At 36.9% G+C, this 24,795-nt stretch overlaps 7 protein-coding genes across 19 annotated transcripts in view; 4 read left to right on the top strand and 3 right to left on the bottom strand.

Moving 5' to 3' along the window:
• RyR (Ryanodine receptor) overlaps positions 1-2,944 on the bottom strand; it is a 34,195-nt gene extending 31,251 nt beyond the window's left edge. For 9 of the 10 annotated variants that reach the window (XM_066743487.1, XM_066743496.1, XM_066743535.1 and 6 more), the window contains exon 1: positions 2,500-2,808. The gene's annotated coding sequence lies outside the window, so the exon portion shown is untranslated. Of the gene's footprint in view, positions 1-2,499 lie in introns of all 10 variants that reach the window. The other variant, XM_066743503.1, reaches the window with a different exon arrangement.
• Positions 762-4,550, top strand: EMC6 (ER membrane protein complex subunit 6). The gene is made up of 5 exons (XM_066743587.1): positions 762-944; positions 3,337-3,655; positions 3,883-4,043; positions 4,122-4,214; positions 4,312-4,550. Exons 1-5 carry the CDS (start codon positions 777-779, stop codon positions 4,360-4,362), a joined length of 792 nt encoding a protein of 263 aa, XP_066599684.1. The 5' UTR covers positions 762-776; the 3' UTR covers positions 4,363-4,550.
• On the bottom strand, positions 4,312-8,610 carry LOC136783420 (excitatory amino acid transporter-like). The gene is made up of 9 exons (XM_066743573.1): positions 7,664-8,610; positions 7,504-7,567; positions 7,206-7,407; positions 6,909-7,119; positions 6,547-6,816; positions 6,229-6,462; positions 5,912-6,106; positions 5,676-5,810; positions 4,312-5,589 (listed from the first exon to the last, which is right to left on the bottom strand). The coding sequence occupies exons 1-9, from the start codon at positions 7,738-7,740 to the stop codon at positions 5,388-5,390; spliced, it is 1,590 nt and encodes a 529-aa protein (XP_066599670.1). The 5' UTR covers positions 7,741-8,610; the 3' UTR covers positions 4,312-5,387.
• Positions 8,611-9,903: 1,293 nt separating this feature from the next.
• On the top strand, positions 9,904-10,750 carry Lsm10 (U7 small nuclear RNA associated Lsm10). Its single transcript, XM_066738623.1, has 3 exons — positions 9,904-10,043; positions 10,124-10,241; positions 10,694-10,750. The coding sequence occupies exons 1-3, from the start codon at positions 9,904-9,906 to the stop codon at positions 10,748-10,750; spliced, it is 315 nt and encodes a 104-aa protein (XP_066594720.1).
• Nt5a (5' nucleotidase A) lies at positions 10,026-12,568 on the top strand. Of its 2 annotated transcripts, XM_066732117.1 has the most exons (3): positions 10,026-10,043; positions 10,124-10,241; positions 11,029-12,568. In XM_066732117.1, the coding sequence occupies exon 3, from the start codon at positions 11,034-11,036 to the stop codon at positions 12,336-12,338; it is 1,305 nt and encodes a 434-aa protein (XP_066588214.1). In that variant the 5' UTR covers positions 10,026-10,043; positions 10,124-10,241; positions 11,029-11,033; the 3' UTR covers positions 12,339-12,568. The 2 variants fall into 2 exon arrangements, with proteins under 2 accessions (XP_066588214.1, XP_066588205.1); XM_066732108.1 differs by lacking the exons at positions 10,026-10,043; positions 10,124-10,241 and having other exon boundaries at positions 10,263-12,568.
• A 65-nt stretch (positions 12,569-12,633) lies between these two features.
• On the bottom strand, positions 12,634-17,570 carry Acat2 (Acetyl-CoA acetyltransferase 2). Its single transcript, XM_066732130.1, has 9 exons — positions 16,566-17,570; positions 15,284-15,561; positions 14,754-14,875; positions 14,520-14,632; positions 14,159-14,358; positions 13,836-14,065; positions 13,574-13,762; positions 13,337-13,499; positions 12,634-13,271 (listed from the first exon to the last, which is right to left on the bottom strand). Exons 2-9 carry the CDS (start codon positions 15,330-15,332, stop codon positions 13,153-13,155), a joined length of 1,185 nt encoding a protein of 394 aa, XP_066588227.1. The 5' UTR covers positions 15,333-15,561; positions 16,566-17,570; the 3' UTR covers positions 12,634-13,152.
• Positions 15,924-24,795, top strand: part of ens (ensconsin) — a 121,780-nt gene continuing 112,908 nt past the window's right edge. Inside the window, exon 1 of one of the 3 annotated variants that reach the window (XM_066732038.1) lies at positions 15,924-16,005. In XM_066732038.1, coding sequence (XP_066588135.1) covers positions 15,960-16,005 — 46 coding nt within the window. In that variant the 5' untranslated portion in view covers positions 15,924-15,959. The remainder of the gene's footprint in view (positions 16,006-24,795) is intronic. The other 2 variants (XM_066732068.1, XM_066732014.1) reach the window with 2 other exon arrangements.

Here is a 24,795-nt window from a genome sequence, read left to right as displayed (position 1 = left end):
TAATGAAATCCCGCATGCTCCATCGCCACGATGTTGGCTCAGTCCATCCCGTTCCCACTAAATCACGTGCTTCGCCTATCCCTTTTCACACTCACTTATCTCAAACCCAAAGCAATTTTCGATCCTAGCAAACCTTGCCTAAGGTTGGCAATATTTCAAGGGTTAATAAGGAAAATCCATATAATGCAAAGCGTAACATTCATTGGATTAATTTCAGCAAGAAATCACACACACACACGTATGTGAATAAACACGTGAAATGCGATATAATGATAACAATGACCCGGGTTTAAAAGGGGAACGCGCTATTAAAGTTTCGCCGAGCGATTTTCTCCAGCGATGCAAAGTTTCTACGCGTCTATACCTAATTTACTTACGCTGCGAGTTTTGCCTACTTAAAACTAGGCGATGGATATAGACGTGTATATAAGTAGAGTGTAGTACTTGCGGCTATACGTTAAGTTATAGAGAGACGGCATATTGGCGCGAGTTTTCTAAGAATTGACATGTTTTTGTTAGGCGAGTTTGGCGGTCGTACCGTGCGTCGCGTCGCTCAGCCTGGATTTCCGTCGACGGCCGACGCGACGGCGATGCCAGGCCAGCCAGCGTTCGAGTAACGTTGACGACGACGCGCATTATCTGCGTGCGAATGGCTTTCGCGCATGCGCTGCACCATTCTCCTCGTTGAGAAAATTCGACTTATCACCGCCGCTTCTGCGAAATATGACCGTTACAATCGACTGCGTTGTCAATGCTCTACGGTGGGCAGAGGGTGTATGTACAGATGCAGCTGCAGCTGCAGCTGCAGACTGACTGCAGAGTGCAGAGTGCAAAGTAGAGCAGCAGCGCGTGCCTCTATAACCTGCAAATTGCAATCCGTCTGGCGTACGTCTGCCAAAACATGCGTACTGACTACTGAAAGCAGCGGAGCCGTCGAAAGTTGGGTAAAAGCAATTAAGCGAGGGTGTGTGTGTGTGTGTGTGTGTAGCTTTGTAGGCAAAAGCCTATAAAATAGAGCAGGAGGATCATACACTGCGAAAAGAGAAATAAAGGGGAGCGATCATTAAACCCTACTTAATTAAAGCTCGCTAATTACGTTAAGCTCACGCAGCAGTTTTTTTATTGAACAAACGAGAAACCGGCAGAAAACACTACACGCTATTTCATAACTTTGGCATATTTCAAGCATTTCAAGACACCTAGTAACGTAACTTTAAAATTTATGCTTACGCAACGCGATGATATAGATCTGCTATAGTATTGTTTTTACAGTAACTGCGCTTACGCCCGAGATTTCATTTATTTACCGTGTCAATATTTTTACGTCAACTAACAAACGTCCGGTTTTGCATTTCAGTATCGAATAATCAACGTGGTTATATGATTTCTTTGTTGGACGCAACTATAACATTTTTTCGTAATAGCTTTTTCTCGGTCTCTCGATCGATTAACTTCGTTATTTCAATTAGAAAAATCGCGCAACATGATTCATTATTCTTATTTTTATATTTGTGTAAATTCCTCAAACTGAAGAAACACGTACAAGTGTTACTATATATAACTGAGGCAAATATTATCAACAGGTTTAAAACTTGTCCGTCGTAGTAACAAAATCGATTAACATTAATAATTAACGTTATCGATGACTGCTCTCGCGTTTAACAAACCTACTATATATATGTATACATAACTAACCGTAATCCTATTTCGTTCTCAATCCTATTTCCAGTAGTACGAAACGAAAATAGATGCATCCGCAATAACTCACCGAAATATACCGATGCGCTTCTACAGTGATCAGCTCCAGTGAGGAGAAACGTTTTTCGTCAAAGGTTAAGGATATTTCATAAGATCGCGAGATATTTGTTTTTCTTCTTTTTTTTTAGTTATGTAAAATTAAAGAAAAAACATATCTTTAAAAATCCACCCGATACGAGTTGAACTTGTAGTATACGTACGTGTATATTGACAATAATGGGGGGTTTGGGCGAAGATATTGTTTAGTTGGTATATTCCGAGAAAGAACAGTGTACAGAGATAGGATAGGAGTTTAAGCGGTAATATAGGACTAAAGCGTGTGTGGTTGGAAGCGTGCAGTAGTATAAATAAAATTGGGACGCTGTAGACCGGAAGTAGGAACATGCGACACGGCTGCAATTAAGCAAGTTTGGAGAAGTGACGATGGCGGGTGCAGAGCGGTAAAGCTGATGCGCATATATAGAAAGAGAGAGAGAGAGAGAGAGACACACACACACACACACACACACACACACGTGCACGGGTGAGAGCACACACTATGACGAACGTACACATAAATCGCTTGTGCAGCAGTATATCACATATGCAAATATTTCGGGATACCGCAATGCAACCGCCGCGCCGGTAGCGCGAGTACACCGCATTTACCGTTGGCGCTCGGTTACACTCTTTCGATATTGGTTAAACAATGAAAAACTTGGTATTCCTGAATTTTTAGCGCAAGCCTAATGATGAAATCACCTCTCGAACCACGAACGATGTGAATAGACGCGCACTGGTGCCTCGGGGTCAATGACCTTGAAGCAGAGTCTACTCCCGTGCAGATTGACCTTGCAGCATTGTACGGTAAAAAGGAGGAAAGAGCTGGGTCAGTTTCCCCACGGGGGAAAAGTCGTTCGCGATGATCGTATTGTGGATTCGTCGGGGTGACCCGCACCTCTGCCCGAGATCTGAGCCTCGCGGTAAAATTTCTTCGAGGTTCGATGGGCTCTGGCGCAGAACACCGATGTTCGGGAGTGCCTTCTTTTCTATTTTCGGAATCGAGCCGAGCCGAGTCGTCGAGTGGACCAATCCTCCATCTCCTTCCCCCTACCCTACCTCCTAAGAAAACGCCAACAGACACTACTACCACTACATACTGCTGGTCAAACCAGCAGCCGCTAAATCAAAATTCCGCCATTCCAATTTCTTCTTCTCGAGAAATTGCGCTGCTCGCGATTCTCTCTACCTATAGATTTTTCTCCTTCTTCTTTTTCTTCTCCCTTTTTACCTTAATTATTACATTTGTCCCTCTTTCCTTTTAATATAATTATACCTCAGATCCTTCAGTATATATCGAGATTTACTCCATTTCTCTTTCATTTTGAACTTTATTGTTAAACGATAAATTCATGAATCGACAATACTTTATGAATATTATTAGTTTAATAAATGAAATTTTTAATTAAGATATTGTTGGAACAACTATTTATTTATCTCGGATCTATCATCAATATGCTATTTCTCTTCTGGTTTGTCTTTTACAAAACAGCAGCTATTATATATAATTTAATTAATATAAATAATAAAATTTTACAGATAGGAGAAGAGACACAATGTTTTCTTTGTATCGACAAAATGTATGATGAAGTTTGTCAAATGACCAACAGCTGTCGCCATCTGCCGCTTCTGTCGTTCTGCCATACCACCACCGGCACCACCGTGCATGAGTATACAGTTCTTCAGCAGGTTCTTCTTCTTGTCACTCATTCTCATAATAAATTAAATGTGTCACACACAGGCCGTCTGACAGAATCTTGTCAAATAAGCATATTTATTTGTAATATTTATTTATTTGTTAAAAACAAATTACTTACAATGTTAGGAAAAATTTGGACAAAACAGGAAAAAAGTGGAGGTAAGGTATAACAAGAATATATCGTTCTTATCTATTCCCTTCCATCCTAAAATTTAGGTTATGTTTATATTCTAATTGTGTGGAATTAAATGAGAGTAGTAGAACAGTTTTACCACGTAACAAATTTTTCAAATGATTACATATTTTAACATTGTTGAATATTTTGTTTAATTTTAATTTGTTTTATAGAACAAATCTTTGTAAATTTCTCCAATTATATTTTACAGAAGTCATTGCATATAGCGAAGCAGCTGTAGTAAATAATGCAGCAGTAGTAGAATATTGTAGGATATCAATGGCAGCACTCTCTGGTGGTACAGCTGGTTTATTGGGTTTAACTGGGGTTTATGGATTTGGATTTTATATATTTGCAGTATTTGGTTTATGGGTAAGATAAAAACTTATCATCTATTAATGTTAATTATATTTTAAGGGAAGAAAAGAAGTGAAAATTGTTATTACTTAGGCTATGCTATTGTTAAAAGCTGGTGGGCAATGGAAAAAATATTTTATCAGCAGGCGTCACCTTTTGACAAGTGGATTTTTTGGAGGACTTTTTGTATCCTTTAAAATTTGTAATGTGAAAACATTAGGAAAGACTTGACAATCACAAGTGAAATTTTCCTTAATGATAAAATCTATTTTACTCCCTACAGACCTATGTACTATTCTGGACATTTTTATATGGAATGGTTCATGTATATTAATGAAAATTTTTAGAGAGTACACAAATTTTCAAACAGGGATATTGCAAGGTAAACAATGGTTTGTTACATGCTTATCCTCTGCCTCATTAAATCAAATACCAACTACTTGGAAAAAGTCTAGCAAACACGATCTCCCATATGTATATGCTAATAATTATGTAGAATACAATTTTCTTATAAGGAAGAAATTTACTGTTTTTATACTCTCCTATCTATTTTAATAATAAGTCAAGTAAAATATAACTATACACTTGCATGAATCTTCTAAATTATTACAGTGTAATCCTTTCTGTTAATTAAACTAGGAAAATATAGAAAACATCAGGGTAATATAATTTTATTTTTATTAATAATTTATTATACACACACACATAAATGCGAGTATTTATATCGCATGGATCTTTACGAAGATTGTATAAAATTCAAAATGTAGTTAATAATCTTTAAGATAAAATTATACATCATCGTTTAATTTTACGATGCTGCTTAACAATAGTGCCGCTTAATGATACGAGGAGAATATAACTAAGAATGAGAAAATCCTTTGCAAATATATATATTATGTGATTCAAATAGTCATATAAGCACTACTAGTATATATATATATATATATAAGTGCATAAAAGTTGGAATAAGCTTCGAGGTATAGGAAACCGGATGCACATTATTCGGAGAGCGGCATTATTGGGAGGTCGCACTGTATTAAACATTTCAAGAGAAGTGTATCAAATAAATAACTTATAAAGCCACTAGTTTACTTCACTAGTGGACTACTCAGACTACTTTTGTACTTGCATGCTCATATGCTTCTTATTTCTATATTGCTTTACATAATAGTACATACGTGTAAAAGATTCATCGAAACATGGTGAAATTTGGTAATTCGTCATGTTTACACTGCATGATATAATATAGGCATAAAACTTAAAGGAGCATCTCATAGCAGGCTAATGGACAGTGGGTATTTTAAAGAGATGTTTCCAACTATAAAAGTAAGATCCTTTGACTGGTCCTGTTTTGAAAAGTCAAATCTTTGTCTCGGAAGTAGTGGCGCATTGAAATTTGCTCTGATAATGAAGAGGTTCGTCCTGAAGCGATACTCTAATATCCAGGCCTTCCATCTTCCTCTCTTCATCCATTTTTGCCAGTTCGTTTTTGCTCAAGTGGTAAACGATTCCTGCCCCGTATCCATCACCCAATACGTTTATTGAAGTTCGAAGTCGATCGCTAAGAGATTATTTCACATTAATAATGCTAAATAATAGTTTTCTCCAAAGAAGCGATATCAGTTGATTGTACGAGACTATACGTACAGTAACCAATCAACGGCGAAAAGTAAAGAAACGTCGTTGGTAGGCAATCCCAATGCAGTTAATACCAAGAGCATCGTGATTAACGCTGCGCTTGGAATACTCGCAGCTCCAACGCTAGCTAAAGTAGCTGTAAGGCTTTAAGATGGAAAACAATGATCGATGAATATATGTATACTTAAGGTGAGATAATTTTGGTACAGTCAATTTTTCCCGTTCTTGTACATATGTGTACTGACCTGACTGTGATGACTTCTCCAATACCGAATGAGATTCCATTCATTTGTGCAATAAAAATTGCCGCAACAGCTTCGTAAAGGGCAGTGCCATCCATATTGACGGTGGCACCGACAGCCACAACAAAACGCGTAACTCTGGGATCAATCTTGTTGTTCTCTTCGAGACATCTGAACGTTATTGGCAAAGTCGCTGCACTGAAATTTATGAGACGATGAGGGATCGTCATTGGTGAAAATAACAAATCCGTAGAATGCAATTATTGATTTAATGCCCACGACTTCCGTCCGTTACATATATGTATTTTTGTGATTGGTACCTTGAAGCAGTTCCTAAGGCTGTAACCCAAGCCTGCAGCATACCCCTGAAGAAAACCGCGGGATTTTTTCGAGTGAGGAAATAAAAGATAACTGGTAAGGTTATCAAAGCGTGTACCAGTAGACCCAAAATCACAGTGACCATGTAAAGGCCCAACATTTTTGCTGTAGCTGCTAAATTTGCAATAGACATAATTTTTCCAGCTATCAAGCACATTATTCCAAACGGTGAATACCTGCAAAATTCAACAGGAGCATTTTAAAATTAGTTGCTTAAAACTTGCAGCTCCTCATCCAGTTATTTCTATGAATCCTCTTACCATATTATAATAATACTAACAAACTTCATAATAATTTCATTTAACGCTACGAAAAAGTCAACGATTAATTTTCCTTTTGCTCCCAATTGTCCTGCTAGTAAGCCAAATGTAATACAGAAAACAATCAGGCCCATTACATTGGTTCCGTCTTTGTAAACCAATGATGGCTCTATGACGTAATGGGAGCTTCCAATAACCACTGGCTTCTTCACGTAAGTCGTTTGAACCTGTTGGAAACATGCCTGGACCAAGTTTTCTGGTATCATATTCCTAGTGGTAAAAAATACCAGACTTGATGAGAATTTTAATCTCTCTCCGCACAATTTATGTCCTTAATCGGTGGATGAACAATGTTCGTATACCTAATTATATCGAGAATCGCGTGTAAAGTGGAAACTTTGGCTTCCTCCGAGACCGGAGCAGTGATGGTGGTTTTAATTTTCGGATCACCTGGATGAATCATCAGCACCATAATGATGCCAACGACAGCTGCTAGCACTGTTGTTACAGAGTAGTAAGCCAAAGCTCTAAGGCCTATTTTGCCCGAGCTTTTCGCATCCAGTTGTGCCATTCCTTAATTCAAGAAACCGATAAAATACACACATACATTAATGACATTCCACTACATCTGCGGGATCGAGTTAAAATAGTGCAATCACCGGCTATCAGCGATGATATGATCAGAGGCAAAATAAACATTTTGAGTGCTCTCATAAGGATCTCTCCTGGGAAACTGACCAACGTTATCGATTGCGGGGTGAGCTCGAACATTAATCGACCGAGAAATCCCAGTATCAAACCTACCAAAACTCCGGCGATGGTCAGCACTAACAATAAATTACTGTCCATCCAGGTCATCACCTTGGAAAAAGCAAAAAAAAAAAAAACAAATAAAATAATATTTTTCTCTTATTTTTCGCAGAATTTGGGCAAGCACCGTGCATGTGCATCACCGACTTTTTTAAACCTGTCCAACGGACCAATAGGTGGTCCATCGCTGTCTATCTCGAGCCTGCTGGATCTAAAAATTGAATGCAGCTATTAATGGAGAGTCCGCGAGTGTGCGAAGCAATTAAGAAGCATCGGATCTGCCGTGAATGCGCTCATATGTTTATACTTGTGGCTCTCCTTGGGCTCCATCGCGACACCCCGCAGTAAAGCCACGGCACCCGAAAGACGTTTCCCCAGTGACATCGCGTTGCACTAGAAAGTTTTCCAACGTCTCAAACGAATTTCCAGCGATCGTCCTCCTGATCCTGATACGCATGCGCCGAGGATCTGCTCTGCAACTTCCTACCCCGGCTTCCGCTTGCTCTTCTCATTCCGTCATAAGCATTTCGCTATATGCGACAAAACGACAGTTCACTTTTTGAATTTTCACGCACGATTGATCCTTTTCACTTTTCTATTTCACCGTAATCAACGTTCACTGGTTCGTCGCCTCGTCGCGGCGTCGCTCTGCAGCAGCTTCCGTTAATCGCACTCTGATGCAATTCGTTGATTACTTCTCTAAATATATGTATATGTATATAGATATAGGAACACGGAGCAACCGGTTCAACCGCCGATAAGCTCTATACATATATAGAAAATTCAAACACGAGCAGCAACGAACGGGATAAGTACTTTGTTATATATATAAACATATGTGCAATACACACACACATACACACACACACACACATATATATACTCCGTCGTTATACCGATCGCATCGCAGCACTGATCGATGATTGCCGGAACTTTGCACTGCCAAAGCTGAGAGAGCACAGCGGTGAGCGGCACACCGATGAAACGTATCAGCTGAGAGGGCGCGTGCTCTCGGTACACCACGTCAACAACGTACAGACGCATTAGTATTGCATACCCTCCTCTAGTGGCATAGCGAGCAGGGGGGGGGGGATTCCGAGCGACCGGAAACGCGACTATGAGAGTACGTCATATTTTACAGCGTATGGTGCAGGGCACTTTTAGGAAAATGGCTGTGGAGCGAGTCTCAGAGACATTGGCAGAAGCAGAGCTGCGGAGAATAACGAATCATCGGTTTGACTCGATAGATCGGAGAGCTCAGCGCGCTTATAGCTCCTCACGTGTGTGCTAGACAGCGCGGCGGCACTCTACAAGGTATCGCGACGCTACCATCTGCAATGAAGCAGATAATGTGCCCCATCCAGGAAGCTGATTAGAGCACGAGAAAGAACAGGGCCAACTACGATCGAGATGAGCCTGAGGGGAAGGAGAGATACTCACAGGAAGAGGGTACTCATCGCGATGGGGAACTATCCGCGCGACCCGCTACGCTCCAACGGAAAATAACACTAAATTGCCATTTTGCCCCCTAACTAGAAAAACCCGATTGTTCAAATCGCAATTTTACTTCTATATTACCTTATTTTCATTTATCGGACATATATCTCTCTGTACAACGTATGTCTCTCTTCGATGCTTCAACTTTATTGCAATATTCTTGGTCGTCTCAAACCATCAATCCCAGCCTCTCGTGTGCTTAAGAGGGATTACTATGCGTATAGTTTATTAATTGTCTAAACAAGTCGAAGAGAATTTCTAAGCCTATTCTTTATTCCTTCATAGTTGTTTCTAGCTTGTAAAAATTTGGAGCTTTGGTCAAATTCCTATGGTACAAACGCTTCTATACTCCTATTGCTTTTAAATGCATATAGGATACGAGAAATTATAGGACCCCTTTGTATATCCGTTAGGAAGTAACCTAATTCATTTGGTAATGATGGCTATGAGTCTCTATATATAGACTGACATCAGGCTTACGATAGATCGCGTAATAGCGTAATCTCCAAGCAACCGAGGACAAATCAAATTTCCGTCCAGTAATATCCTTAAGTCAAAATACATTTAAAGAAGCTTCTACTTTAATGTACAAGGTATATGCATGGATTAATTTAGCAATCTGAATATAATTTTCTACGATTTTGTTTGGAACAATTTCGTAATTTTTATTTGATTAATTTTTCAAATAAATGGAAGAACAAATAACAACAAAAAAGGAAGCTTCTGCTGTTTACATTATGTATTAATTAGACCTCTATTATAATATAATAAGAAAATTTATTATATTCAAAATTCACATACACACAACTTAAAGTTATTCATAATAATTTTAACAATTAAAAAATTACTTTATAGTATTCGCGGGCTAAATTTAATCTAGACAATTAAACCAATCACTGTTCACTACGCTATTGGCTAACCAATAAGAGACATTCGGTTTCGATGCCATTCCACCATTTGTTGAGATTTCCCGGGTCATTACACGACACGTAGGAATGGAATGACCTATAACTTTTGAAATTAAGAATAACTTTTCAGTACCACTTAAGTATGAATACTGAATCAAATCGTGAAAAATACTTATTTTATAATAGCCTAGCTATTTTAATTCGAGCAGTAGAAAATGAACGTACCACTGTCGACTTAAGAAACGAAGCTTCAGTTTTTGGCACTGTTGAGCAAGCTGATGCGTATGTAATAATTATTTAATATCATAATTACAGAGTTTTTTTTTTTTCTAAAATCCTAATATTACTATATTTTTTAACAGTTTTATGAATATTGTTATGAAAGATTGCGTTTTTATCGATCCTAGAGGAGATGTTTTTAATTATGAAAAATTCTTCATTCACGCACGCAATATACGATTTGTCCACATTCCACCAAGGGTGAGTGTTTCCCTAGTTTGTTAGCTATGTTTATTAGTTACTTTTCATGCGAAATAATTTTTTTCTCTCTTTTGGTACATTTCTTAACTTACTCATTGTGTAAGGTTATGTATCGGTGGGTCAATGGGCGCAAGCCTAAATCTATATAAACTAAGATAAAGGTTATGTATCGATAGAATTAACTGATAGATATAGATTTTTACATATTATAACCAATTATCTGTGACGGGTAACTAAAATAAATTTAATCATATAAGGATTTACAAGCTTTATTGTATTTTTTCTGTTTATAAATGTAGCATTGTGTGACGGTAATTAACATAATATTTTTTTCCGTAAGGATTTTTTCAAATTTTGTAACGGTGTACACTTTTATCGTGAGTCACATGACTTGACTCGTTAAGTTGCAATTTTTTTTAAGACTAAAGAAAATTTATTTACAATTGACATAGAAGCACGGTGTCAGTGATTTACAAGTGCTGGAGAGAGTTTGTAGAAGGAAAGAATAAATCAAAAGATAAATTTTTATTGTTTAAAAAATATAGGTTATCTTATTAATCTATTAAGTTAATAGTTAATAGATGCATTGATATCTATTGAATCAAAATTGTATTTTATCATATGACTTCAAAACTGTATAAATCTTTTACAAACCAATTAGTTTATAAACATATTTTATTTAAGAGGAGACTATCGACTAACTATTGTATTTTTAATAATCTATTTACTAAGAATTATAATAACTATTGCTATAACGTCACTGTTAGGTCTTGTACCCATTTTGCAGGCAAAATGAATATCTTCAAGTTCAGTGATTATGATTGCATTGGTTTTGATCTGGATAATACACTTTTAAAATTCAATCTGACAAATATGACACAATTAGAATATGATCTTTTGACCAAATTCCTAGTAATACAAAAAGGTTATAACTCAAAACATTTATTAAAACCTTTATCAGACTTTGATTGGGATTTTATGCAAAGAGGCTTAATTTTGGATTTAGAAAATGGAAATGTATTAAAATTAAACTCAGATGGTATAATACAAGCAGCTTCTCATGGTACCAGACCACTTACTGCTGAAGAGATCAGTGTTGTATATCCAAATAAAAGGTGGAAACTAACAGATGATTTTTATAATGATATGTTTAGTACTTGGAATGGACCAACATCTATGAAAATGAGAAGTTTATTAGATTATTTTGACTTACCTGTATCTTTGATATTTGCAAAACTTATTGATACAGTAGACGAAGAATGTGGCAAAGTATTAAATTCCTATGATGTTTGGCCAGATATTTTGAGTGGACTGGAGGATATGTTTAATAGAGAGCAGTTTTCCTTGAATAAAGGTGGCTATTTTTCTGCTATAAAAAGTGAGCCAGATAAATATTTACATAAATGTAATCCAAAAACAATTTCGTGGCTTAATGAAGTCAAGAGGAATAGTATGACTTTTCTTCTTACTGGCTCTAATGCAGATTTTGCAGAGTTTACAGCCAGATATGCCTTAGGGGAGAACTGGAGAGATTACTTTGATATAGTGGTCTGTTTTGCAAAGAAACCAGGCTTTTTCATAAATAAGCGTCCATTTGTAAGTTTACTTGGACTTGAAGAAAATTGTATTGTATCAAGTAAAGACCTAAAGTGTGGTGAGACGTATAGCCAGGGAAATTGGAATGATTTGATAAATTTCATCAAAATTAAATTAGCAAAAGATGATCCATCATGTCTATATATTGGGGATAATCTTCTCCAAGATATCTATATCCCAGTATCAAGAATGTTGTGTGACACAGTAGCTGTTATTGCTGAGCAAGTTTCAGAGGGAATGCCGTATCAACAATCAGTACAAGAGCATTCCAAAGTTTTAAATTCAAAATATTGGGATTCCTACTTTTCTTTCACCAAAGATAAAATGGCCAAGGATACTTACTGGGGTTATATCATAAAAACTTACGCTAAAATTTGTATTCCTGAACTTGAATTTGTAGCACAAAATCCAATGCATCAGAAAATAACATCATTTAACAAAATTAATAAAGATTGTAAAGGATATTATCCTTCTGCTCCTATTAGTTTAGTAACATTATAGTGTTGCATAACTGTTAAAATTAATAGCATCACTATATATTTTAAAAATATTTTTTAACTTGAAACTAAACAAAAATATTTTTCATAATTCAAGATACGAATCATACCAGCAATTAAGGATCAGCTGCAGAAAATCAGAGGTCGTTATAAACCTTCCATAGAAGCAAAGAAAACTTTTAAAGCAAAGCGTGTTCAAGAAAATCAGCAAAGCAGTATTGCTGCTGTACAAAAGATTTTAAAAATAAAAGAAGAAAAGAAGGGAATTGCTTGTAGTAACGTAAAAGAATAATGCTTATTTAACTTTGTAAAATTACGAATCATTATATTTTGAAGGATATTTTCATGGTTATTTTAGTATACAAGTTTTTTTATATATTTTTTTGTATAAAAAAATAATATTTTTGTATAAAATCTTTTACAAATTTAATGAATAATATAATATCAATCTCTTTTGAGTTATTATTCAACAAATAAATGCATTGAAAATTATATCATTCTTAATGATCTTTGATAATTAGAACCTTTCCAAATTTAATTATTTTTTTCTTAAGATTAATGATAAACATTACATAGTTCAACATGATTGAATATATATAAATATATGTATAATTATTTTAATAAAACAAATACCTTCTCTAAAACAGATTAGTTGCATACTGTTAACAATTAGATTTATGGATACCAACACAATAAAATACTGAATAAAACAGACTGCAATAAATACTATTCTTTGTATTTATAAAAGGTTATGGTATAGCATAAAAACTGTCAGCTTCAGAAAAAATGTAGTCTACTTACATCTAATAATAAATTTGTTATTTTCTCTCTATTGCAATAGCAATACCCATTCCACCTCCAATACATAATGAAGCAACTCCCTTTTTCCCCCCAGTTCTTTCTAATGAATGCAGTAATGTAACAAGAATTCTTGCTCCTTGAATTAAGAACAATCAAAAATTAAAATGTCATTATTTTTCTTTCTTATAAATAAATACATACCAGAAGCACCAACAGGATGACCTAACGCAATAGCACCTCCATTTACATTAACTTTTTTAGAATCTAAACCAAGGGTCTGTGAACAAGCTACTGCTTGAGCAGCAAAAGCTTCATTCAATTCATATAAATCAACTTCATTTTTTGTCCAGTTAGCTTTTTGTAACTAAAATAGAAATAAATATCTATATAACAGTTGGAACTCTACATAAATTGAAATAAAAATCGTTGTATACTTACAACTAATTCAATAGCTGGTATGGGACCAGTACCCATAACTTTTGGTTCTACTCCTACTTGAGCGATAGCAACAATGTGAGCTAAAATGCTTATGCCTTTGTCAAGAGCAGCTTTTGATGACATTAAGGCAACGGCAGCTGCACCATCATTTATACCAGAGGAATTTCCAGCTGTTACTGTTCCATCAGTCTAGTCATAAAAAAATTTATAACTTTGAATTCAAACATTTTACTAATTCTTATTTATCCTTAGTCATAGTTACCTTAACAAATGCTGGTCTTAATTTAGCAAGACCATCAAGAGTAGTTCCATTTTTGGGAAATTCATCCTTAGAAACAAAAACAACTTCTTTTCTATTCTCTATTGATACTGGAACTATTTCCTTATCAAAATGTCCTTCTGCTATTGCAATGGCAGTTTTTTTCTGTGACTCAGCTGCAAAATTATCTTGTTGCTCCCTAGTAATTCCATATAATTTTGCAATATTTTCAGCTGTAAAACAATTTTTTAATTGTCAGGAAGCTTTTGCGAAATATGCTTATTGCTGTTTTACATATCCACATAGAGCATTGATTTCTAATTTACCTGTTACTCCCATATGTATGTTTGAGAATGCATCTGTTAAACCATCATTCAATAATGTATCCACTAAATTACAGTCTCCAAGTTTAGTTCCTTTCCTGAGATAAGCAGCATGTGGGGCTAAACTCATACTTTCTTGACCACCAGCTATCACCACCTTAGCTTCACCACTTTTTATAGCTGTGTAACCATTTAGTACTGCTCTTTAAAGAAATTGATACAAAAAAAATTTATTTTACATTAGATAAAAAGCTATTAATGCGTTAAATGTACAAATATTTTAAGGAAAAACTATTGTAATAACATTTTTAAAAATTTATTTATTATACACGTTATCATTGAGGTCATGAATGTTAAAACTTACTTTAGTCCAGACCCGCATAACATGTTAACTAGATAAGCAGGTACAGATATAGGAAAACCTGCCTTTATAGCTGCTTGCCTAGCTGGATTTTGACCCTGATGTGCTTGAAGTGCCTAAAGAAATCATACAAATCTATGCACATATATTTAAAAATATAAATTTAAAAAACTGATGACTGTTGTAAGGATATTTAAATTTTCTGGAAGTGAATATTTCTAATTTTTAAGATAATACCTGACCAAGAATAACTTCATCGACATCTTCCAATTTTAAATTTGCACGATCCAGGACCTCTTTCATTACGATGCTTCCTAAATCAGATGCTTTCAGTGTTGATAATGCACCACAAAAAGATCCTGGAAATGCACAAGTCTTTTATACTTATTTTATAAAATCGTCTATCCTTTTTAATAATGTATACATTTTTTACAACTTGTATGCTAGACCATATTTTGCATTATTATATTAAGAGTAATATTTAACATTTATAAACGAGTTTGCTTATATTGTACTTAAAGCTTTCACTTTGTATTTTTGAATAAACTTATAGATTGCTAGGAAGCTATTTTATTTTATTTATTCATTATTCAGTTTATCAAAACTTTAATTTCAAAGCTAAAATTTTTTCATAAATTATATTTAGCGGCAAATTTAAATCTATACTAATAAGCAATCGAGGAATTTAAATTATTCAGCGTAGAATATAGATTATAAAGTTTTTTGTGATTAAATTTAAAATTATGAGAGTGAAGATTAAAGAGTACCAATGGGTGTTCTGGCTGCAGAAACAATAACAACTTCTTCAAAACTCATGATGAAAATTCGTCGAATATTAAATGTTGATGTACCAAACTAAACGGAGCGACTGCCGCCACTGCTCGATATAACGGAAATAAGTTACCCAACGTAGAAATCGACGACGTGTGCCAGTAGCGGCATCCTAGAAAGTGTGTCACAACTCTTTGTGAAGAATGTGAACGGTGTGCCGTGCTTATATATACGCCCCTATCGATAAGCAAGACTTTTATTTCTTACGATATACCTGCAGTAATAAAACCGATAATTTAAAAGTACTTCTTCATGTCTAATCAAGGTAATATACTACAATTCGTATGGATGCATTGAAAGAGTGCATAATTTTGACAGAACAATGTAACCAAGTTTAGCAAGCGGTGCTACACGTGGTCAGATGGTACACACAGCTGTAAAAGTTGACAAAAAGCGCATGCTACGGTACGGACGGACGTGAGAAAGAGCGGTTGAGTAGGGGAGAGGTAGTCATGGGTAGATAGAGAGCAGAGCCTCTTACGGCCCTGTCTAGTCTGACGTCACGGGCGTTTTAACTGTTCGTTTGGAGTCCAGGTGGCGCTTATCATTTAGCCGTGGTGGTGCTCGTTTGTTTTTACCCAGCGTGCATTGTGAACAGTGACTGGTGCTAAGATGGCTGACAACAAGGAGGAGATTTCGCAGCTCGAGGAAAAACGAGGTATTTATGACAATCCTTCAAATTACTCGTCGCGATAACCGTCCTTGATCGAAGTTGGATTATTCGGGAACCGATCGGTGGCCTTCGGGTCCTCGTGATTTTCGTAGTTGCTATAAAAATTACGCCATCTGTACGCACAGCAGTACTGGGCGAGAATGACGAAAAATTGTTTCTCGATATATGACCGAAGGAAATTCTTTTGGCAAGGTAGCCTCGTGACTCGATCTGTTTTAATGTAATTGGTCAAGCATGGGTTATCGTAGAAGGGCTTGTCAGTGAAACGTCACAAATGACAAGTGTCGAACGTGGCAAGAAAGTTGACAAGCACTGTGAGCAGGACAAGTTGCGCGATACCCTTCTTACGAATGAGCATTACGAAGCAGCACAAGTAGCAGACGGAGAACCGAAGAACGAAGGAACGAATAAATTGTTGGACAAACGAAACGAGAATTTGCTTCTCCAAAGCGTGTTTCCCTTTCTCAGCCGTTACTCATTAAGGTCATATGCAACTGCGGCCTTGCAATTACCACTGTCTTTCGACTAATCTACCACAAGATTACCGTTATCTCTCGCCGCCCGCGAATTTGACGCCGGTCGTTCCTTCACTTCACCACCATTTACGTCCTACGCTTTTACCACACCGAACGCGTGCTCTCCCACACGTTTTTCCTTTTTCCAACGCGTTCCACCCTTCGATCTTCTCTCTTTTGTATGGTTCACTTGCAATTCGCGCAAACCTCGCCCACGGTGATTTTAATAAAACGGAAAGTAACCTAACGATCGATCGCCACCTGACGTTCTCACCACGTATAACCTCTAGAAATTTCGGTTACTCTACTCGCGTGCATACCGAGGATTAATACACGTGATCAAAGTGCTCGTGCGTGCGCGCGTGTGTTTATATTTGTATGTTCCCTCGTACCAACGGTCTTTTAATCAGTCGTAGATTTTTCTATTACGTTTAATCGCGTTCTGCGTTTGTCAACTGTGACGAGGAGAGGTTAGGTTGTACCAGGCAGATGATACTCGGTTAGTTGACGTAATGTCCATTACATCCCTGCAATTCTTCGATCACATTTACATCCTCGTTGCATTTTTTCCCAAATTTTTTTTTGTATATTCCTAGCTATGTGCAAAAAAACTATTCGACGCTATTTGTCAATATTTATATGAATAAACAAAGTATAACGCGTTATATAATTTTATCTGAAATATTGTGCGGGGTATGATGCAGAGTGGAAAGTAAACAAAGGGAAAAGGGAGCTAAAAAGATGAGATTACAATACTAATTGTGCTGTGCAAAACGAGGACGTTGCAGAGATGATCTGATCAAAATGACGGGAGTACCGAGTGTTTACGATCTCATTACAGTTGCTCGTACTGTTCTTATCACTTGTTTGTAACAGTACTTGATGCCACGGCTATAACTTGGGCTCGAATTAAGTGGTCCATCCGTGTAACGATATGAGTAAGTTGATTCGTGTCTAAAGAAATTCATATTGCGAGGCGAACGACCGAGGTTTCTTGCGTGTGCATCTCATAATTCCCATTTCCACCAACGTATGCGTACTACGATTTGTTTCTTTCCCTATCGGCTTATAATTTAAAAAGTGAATTTTCTCGATTCGCGCGTGCGCGTGGACTGATGAATATATATATAAGTTGTTGTCAATTTTGGTGAAAAATTTGCAAGAATTTCTGGTTAAATGAATATAACAGTGATTTTCACTAACATTGTAAGTCTTGCTTCTTTTCGTGCGTTTAATTAAGAAAAGACTTATTGAGCCGTTTGATGGTAAAAAGCACGGTAAAGAGCAGCGTGAGTAGGCAGGCAGGCGATTCGTCGAAAGGTACGTCGTAAAACGGCTCTCTGCAGGACACAGGCGCACCTAAGTCTCGCGTGACCACTCTATGCTGACCTGCCTGGCAACTTTTAATATTTTCATGCCAATTTCCGTGTATTCCGTTTTGCAATTCCTCTTCTATCACCGAACCTTTTCTCATCTCTAAGCGGCTCTGTGTCAACCATGCAAGGTGCCTGATTTAACGACGACGTTCCTATCGCACAATCGCACAGTAGCAGCAAGTCACTCTCTTTATTCCAACGACGTCAAGTGGAATTGAATTTTTCAGTCATCTCGAATCTGCCGTGCCAACTTACAGGCGTCTACGTTACACACTACCTTTGATCGATTAACTTTATGTAAATCATATATGACTCGGGAACACACCGATATACTCTGTATAGGTATATATATAAATACACGGGGTGCATTCTCCAAGTTATTGCTCGTGCGTAATGCATGGACCTTGCGGATTTAATATGAAATTATCATAGGCCGTTAAATGTCAGCTTTGACAAGAAACATTCTTAACGCAAATCGTATGGTTAAATTTTATATTTTCTCCTGATGGATCACTAACGATTGGTTTCTCTCCTCTCTAACCTATTATGTTACATCATCTTGCAGCGATAAACGATATTGTACACATACGGTAAGTTTTAAATTGCATCATGTTACAATTTTATTGACAATTTTCTTGAATTTTTGTCAACGGGCTGTTACACTAGCTACCACTTTGCAATACTTTTGGCTACGAGTCGCGAGTAATTGAACAATTTATCCTTTCCGTATACGTACCACGATCATTTCCAATAATAATAATAATGATATAGAATTTCAGTTGAAAAGCAATCTAGTGGGAGTAACGGAAAGATCCGTACTTTGATCTCAGTGTCTCGTATGTGTATACATACTTTGTCTCGTAATGCAGCGTGGCGTATTGAGCAGATGATTGCAAAATAATTAGCTCGCGCTTGAATTTATATCTCCGCTTGTGTCGCCGGTGGGTGGGCGCAACGTGCACACCACGCGCACACAGTGATTTGCATTTGTACCGCACCTGCGTCAGGTGGTATCATATGTCAGATGCGGTCGAACGGCTTTGCCGGAAGGAAGTCTACCTCCAATTATTAATAGCAATGCGGAGTATCCCTGAAAACCCAATCTCTCTTACCTTTTTTATTCCTCCATGCTATATATGTATACATACGTGAGCGTTACATATGTCGTCCTCACTTTGTACCTCTCTCAACCCTTCGAGTCCCAGTGGGAAGTATACTTCACAAAGTTCCCACCCCTTCTCCCTCGGTTAGTGCCAAGTAAAATTTATCAGTTTGATTAAACCAGAAATTTTTCAATTTCGTTGCATATCTCAACAGTAAACTGTATCATCTTAGGTTTTAAAATTCATTATATCACTTTAAATTGTTTGTAACCCATTAAAGTCACAAGTTCATGTGTCTCATCTGGAATTTACAGTAGTAGGATTGATATATTACTATTCAATAATCATAAATAAATTGTATTAATTCAATTAGTATAATCAATAATCTTAAAAATATATAAGATATTCCTTTGCTTAGAAAAATTCAATTTTTATACTCAACAGTCGACACATATTAGATCCGACATTAAAAATTTCATTATATCAACTTCATAATTATTTGTTAAATTCTATAAATGTTTTTAAATCTTGTTATTATGATTTTATAATATTTTACTCGGCATGCTCAGTTGAGTTTGTTGACTTTAGATATGTTAACAGAAAACTACCTTAAAATGACTAGAAGTCCAGAGACGCTAACCGTTTCTCTTGGTCGCAAAAGCTTCTACTACTTTTTATCTATGGAATCAAGATATTGTACAATGTGGAGAATGAGTCATAGCTCTATTTGGTGAAAATCTTGCCATTGTGTTTTTCTTCAACAGCGATGCAGTTTTTTATCAGCTGATACGCAGCACTTTTCCAATCTCTATAGGATTTATATCCTATTTTAAACGAAAAATATTTATATTAGTCATATACTATAAATTAGTGTATCGATAGTAGCAGATCACGCACTAATTCATATTTTTCTACACGTATTAATAATTTAACAATAAAATTCTTTCAATTACAGTTGTTTAACGCAGCTATTTTTAGATTGATTTGAGCCCACACGTTCGATTTACGTCATGTTTGATAGATATAGAAGCAGGTGACACTGCATGTATACAGACATATACATATATATATATATATGCAGTTTTATGACTATTTCTTTTAATCCAGCTGAGCTCACGCGTCTCTAAAATCCGTCGTATTGGCAAGAATTTTTTTCCATCTCAGAAATATCTCTTTGGAAAGTATTTCCAGTTTCATCCGCGGTTTCTTTAATCATGCGATGATTTCTGTAGCGATTTTACTGATTTTTAGCAAGAAGATTGTTAAGAAAGGAGATCAGCGTTTTACTGCTGCTTCTTGCCACGATGTTTCCTCCTCCACCAATTAGGACCATGCTGCTCAGTAATATGCACTAATTATTTTAGCACCGTTATATATGTATACAAGAAGCACCGATAATTTGCATTTTCGGTTGTAATTTTGATGAAAATCTCCAGGTGGAATAACATACAGATATATATTTGTTTCATTATTACTATTATTATAAATTTCACGTAGAGCGGCGTGTCTTGTCGCTCACGCACGCTCCCCTCGTACCACGTCAGTTTTCGTTTACACCTTCAGTGAACGGACCACGGTGACTCGAACCAAATGACTTGCACTGCATAATAATCTTCTCAGTACAGGGCGCACAATGTATACATATAATGTTATTTGTACCTCTTTTGTTTCTTTTCTCTCTTCTCTTCTCTTCTCGTAATGTCAGTCGATGTTTCACTATTCGATGTCCTCTTGTACCATTTTCAACCACAGACATTTTATTACAATATATTCCGGCAAAATATACCTTTATAAACTTAACAATCTTGTCTACTTTTTCAAACCCATCCTATATTTTCAGCCTGTTATTCAGAAGTTTGAGTATTAATGGGAATAAGCTAACAAACTTTTTCCATCATAATTCTCACGCTCGAGAGAGATTACCACATGTATATTTATACTTGTCATATACTTTTACTCATCTGCACTTTTTCTTTGAATTTTTGTACCTACTTTTCTATCAAGTTTTACATTTTTCTTAGATATATTATTTTTATAGCTAGCTGGTTCCTTGTCTTATTAAGGTAAATGGATCTCTAAGAATATAAATTTACAGGTGTTTGTCGCAATTTGATAAAGACAGTTTTTTAGAATATTTAAATTTCAAATGGATAATAGATATTAAGCTTATTTGAGTTATATTTGTTGATCTATTCATGGGATATTATATAATAAACAATTATTTAGCAAATTGTAATTCGCGTTTGGGAAAGTTGGTATATTTACACTCTCTACATTTGTATTATGTACACTCTGTTGGCACTGATACGCATAAGAAAGAAAGCTTATTTAACTAATATCAATAACACTCGTCAATAATTATTTTCTTTAATCCACTATTGATCTCGAGAAGTCTCACTCGATCATTTCTCACTGATACAACGACCAACAGCATGATTATAATTGAACAAATCGCGTAGTTTACGTAGCAGTCGATGAAGCAAAACTATAGCTGATGACTTAATGATTATTTTCCAAGTTTATTGCTTTCAAATGGATTCACTTTTATTCGTCGCTTCGTTTCACGAAAGCATGTATATCACTGCGTGCTAGTTGGACAACCTGGATAACGTTTGCAAAAATATTTATTGCACGTTTTACTTATTTTTTTGTATCAATAGCAAAACGTCTCGCGCAAATACGGATGGATCGAGATCGAGCAACGCGCAGACCGATTCGACTAATATGAGACATGTCGCGTCTTAGTAAGATTATCCGATTGTGAATGACTCGTGCCTAAGAAAGAATTTCATCGCGCGTTATCTGATATTTCTCGAGAGAGCTGATTACCCTTTCGAATGAAACGGGACGCGCGCGCGCTAAATGGGGGGCATTTCTCTTAGCTGCTGCACGGCAGTCAGCGCTGAGTGGATAAAGCTTATCGCTAAATTTTTTCGAGTCGACGCGACCGGCCTACGTATCTCTCTGGCACGTGGTCACTGGTCACTTGGTCAGCTATGTCGCGCGGTCGAAGGTATCGCTCTAAGCTCTGGCACAATACAGTCAACTTACTCCCCTATACAGAATTTATTGGCCTTCGATGTTGATCACGAAACCTATTATCATTGTTTTTGTACACTGATTTGTCTGCAATAAATTTTTCAATCACCTTTTAAGCACTGCTATCTTGTACCCTCTTATTACCTATCCGTTATATTTATATGTATACATTTTGTTGACAAATAAATGGATGATTCTTCGGTTATATATTGGCTTGTGTTATTTTATATTTCAAATAAACACGCGGAGGACAATTGGTACTTTGTGCAATTACCAAAGATGTTGATTCGTTAAGAAAACATAGCATTTGCGTGTATAACAAATATATGTACATTTATTGCGTGAAAAGCAATAAAGAATAGTCGAGTTAATAAATTATTTTACTATCCTTACGCGAGTACTATAAACAGTTTAAGGTGACATCGAGTGGCGAACTTTGCAATTGCAACAGTATAATAAAAACAAAATTAATTGCTATTATATTATAAAAGATTACAAATTAGAGAAAAAACGGATAAAATTGTTGTTTAATTTATTAATGTAATAATCCATATTTTAACACACAATTAACAATACAACATTTTATACCAATAATAAAACGTCATTTTTTTCTATGATTTAAGATTGATATATTAAAGTATAATTTTGCTTAGTCAGGCAATTTTCTTTTGTTTCTCGTCCAAATCTCAGTAGCGGTTGGGAGAGGGAGGGGGTTAATAATATGATATATACAGAAAGCTGGACCGTGCGTCAGATGGTAGGAAAGCTGCTCCTCGTGCGGCGGATTTATCAGCGTTATAATTGGTGTGCATTCGTCACGATGAGTGCCAACACTGGCAACTGCCAAGCCAAGTGCCAAGAGGCAGGCGAGGCAGCATGACTAGTCGGAAGTTTGCTTGAACAGTGACGCGCAGGACGCTGGACGCACGCGTGATACGAGCATTCGAAGAAGCCCATCAGCTATCGCGCATAGCGTGAGAGAATAGCAGCAAACATATATATGGTATATATCTATAGAGCATGGAGCATGGCACGCTAGAGCGAGCGTTAAGATGGAAAGTCGGGAAAGTACGCGTGTGTGTGTGTGTATGTCTACCTGGAGGCTACAGTTGCTCTCTGAAAGTCTTGTATTTTCACACGTCGAGTCGCAGCATCACTTGCATCGGGGTGATTATTAACGCTTGCATATCACCGCGACAAATCGTATGGATGAGATGTTGGTTGGCGCGCCGGAGGCCTCGCTCTTCTTGACCCATTAATCCGAGACACGTAGAGTATATAGTCTCTTGTTCATTGGAGATTTAGTTTCCCTTTGCTCATTGTAATCGCGATAGTTAACACACAGCTTGACTCGCGCGTGCCACAAATCCAATATCATCGTGTGCCCCGACCCTTGTTTTCTCTTCCTATCGCTTTATATTGCCCGGACGATTACAATATCTTGCTCTTGTATTATTTTCTCACGTTATCAATCACTCTTCTCCCTATTATCCCTTCATCTTAAGTTTAACTCTGTTTTCTTTTGGATGAGTCAAATGCATTCCTATTGTAGGAAGGTATTCTCGCTGGGGAAATATTCGGGACGCGAATAAATCAAGAAGCAGGGTCTATTTTGTGCCTTAGTTGAAAAGATGGCTTCTTTCCGCGGAACTATAGGGATGTTTCTAGAAATGCGCGCTTAGCTCTGCACGAGCACCAGTTGATTCAATCTTTGGCAAATTGCCAGAATAACTCGGCGTGTATATATATGGTGATGAGGAAAATTTCCCAAATTGAGGGGAGGGTTCACTTTTCGAAGTAAGTATTTGAAGAAAAGAAGAACGCAATATTTCGAGAGGATTCTACCCTCGTTCACTCGCGTGGCCACTCACGAATAATATAACTGAAACTCTATATTATTTCTCTAATCGCAGTAGACTAATTAAATTACTTGACGCAAGAAAGAAATTATCTCTACTTAAAGTATAGTAAAACGCAAGCGTAACGTATATATATGTAAAGAGTACCGTAATTTCATGAAATTATAGTAATCAGTCATGGGGAATGATTGGTGTGTTTATATTTATTTATTATTGTAAATTATTTATTTGAGAGTAAAATTATTATCTCGGTAATATAGTTTGGATTATTCTTCCGTGCAGTGAAATAGTTTTGAGGAGTCTGACTAGGCGCGGTAGGAGAATTTCCGGCGCTGCGGGAGGGAGTTAGTGTTTTGTTTTGGTGAAGGAGGTCGTCGGCTCGGAGATGGAGGATCCAAGAGAGAGAGAGAGAGAGAGAGAGAGAGAGATTTGGAAGGGCCATGGGATGGGCACGTTTGTAGTAGTCGCCGGTTATGTGCAACTATATAGGACTGTACTGGATGCGTTGTCCAAATCAACTGGCTTCCCTCGTGTGGCGACCGGATATCCTCTGGTAAAAGAGGCGAGCTGCATGGAGGAGGAGGAGTAGAAAGAGGAGAGAAGAAAACGCGTAGAGTGTTTGGTACGAGCGAAGAAAATTGAAGGAACGACGAGTTGCATCGAAAGAGCTAATATATATATATATATATATAGTATAGGGCTGAGGTGGTAGGTAGGTAGGAAGGAAGGATTTATGGCGAGGCGAGGAGAGGAGAAGCGAGACGAGACGTTTGATTCATGACGAGTCGGCACTCGGCGTTGGCGCACTCTGGCTCACGCAGCCGTACGTACAAGTTGCTTTGCTGCAGAGTGCAGCTCTTCCTCGACAGCGCGATTTTGTTCC

Source organism: Prorops nasuta, unplaced genomic scaffold, assembly GCF_024137725.1.
Source record: "Prorops nasuta isolate Cenicafe-Biocafe unplaced genomic scaffold, Cenicafe_Pnas_1.2 PNAS00002, whole genome shotgun sequence".
Classification (NCBI taxonomy): Eukaryota; Metazoa; Arthropoda; class Insecta; order Hymenoptera; family Bethylidae; genus Prorops; species Prorops nasuta.
Note: the sequence above shows the minus strand (reverse complement) of the source record. Positions and strands in the feature narration are given on the sequence as shown.

What these genes read in the sequence shown, in the direction of transcription:
- EMC6 (XM_066743587.1), top strand. Translation starts at nt 777, where the DNA reads ATGTACAGATGCAGCTGCAGCTGCAGCTGCAGACTGACTGCAGAGTGC. An exon ending in GCGGAGCCGTCGAAAGTTGG is followed by an intron (nt 945 to 3,336) that starts GTAAAAGCAATT and finishes AAAATTTTACAG; the next exon opens with ATAGGAGAAGAGACACAATG. An exon ending in TTGCAGTATTTGGTTTATGG is followed by an intron (nt 4,044 to 4,121) that starts GTAAGATAAAAA and finishes GTTATTACTTAG; the next exon opens with GCTATGCTATTGTTAAAAGC.
- LOC136783420 (XM_066743573.1), bottom strand. Translation starts at nt 7,740, where the DNA reads ATGTCACTGGGGAAACGTCTTTCGGGTGCCGTGGCTTTACTGCGGGGT. An exon ending in GAGCCCAAGGAGAGCCACAA is followed by an intron (nt 7,568 to 7,663) that starts GTATAAACATAT and finishes TTCAATTTTTAG; the next exon opens with ATCCAGCAGGCTCGAGATAG. An exon ending in CATATCATCGCTGATAGCCG is followed by an intron (nt 7,120 to 7,205) that starts GTGATTGCACTA and finishes TCTTGAATTAAG; the next exon opens with GAATGGCACAACTGGATGCG.
- Lsm10 (XM_066738623.1), top strand. Translation starts at nt 9,904, where the DNA reads ATGAATACTGAATCAAATCGTGAAAAATACTTATTTTATAATAGCCTA. An exon ending in ACTGTTGAGCAAGCTGATGC is followed by an intron (nt 10,044 to 10,123) that starts GTATGTAATAAT and finishes ATTTTTTAACAG; the next exon opens with TTTTATGAATATTGTTATGA. An exon ending in TTGTCCACATTCCACCAAGG is followed by an intron (nt 10,242 to 10,693) that starts GTGAGTGTTTCC and finishes CAATTGACATAG; the next exon opens with AAGCACGGTGTCAGTGATTT.
- Nt5a (XM_066732108.1), top strand. Translation starts at nt 10,863, where the DNA reads ATGACTTCAAAACTGTATAAATCTTTTACAAACCAATTAGTTTATAAA.
- Acat2 (XM_066732130.1), bottom strand. Translation starts at nt 15,332, where the DNA reads ATGAGTTTTGAAGAAGTTGTTATTGTTTCTGCAGCCAGAACACCCATT. An exon ending in TTATGCGGGTCTGGACTAAA is followed by an intron (nt 14,359 to 14,519) that starts GTAAGTTTTAAC and finishes ATTTCTTTAAAG; the next exon opens with AGCAGTACTAAATGGTTACA. An exon ending in TCATCCTGTTGGTGCTTCTG is followed by an intron (nt 13,272 to 13,336) that starts GTATGTATTTAT and finishes TCTTAATTCAAG; the next exon opens with GAGCAAGAATTCTTGTTACA.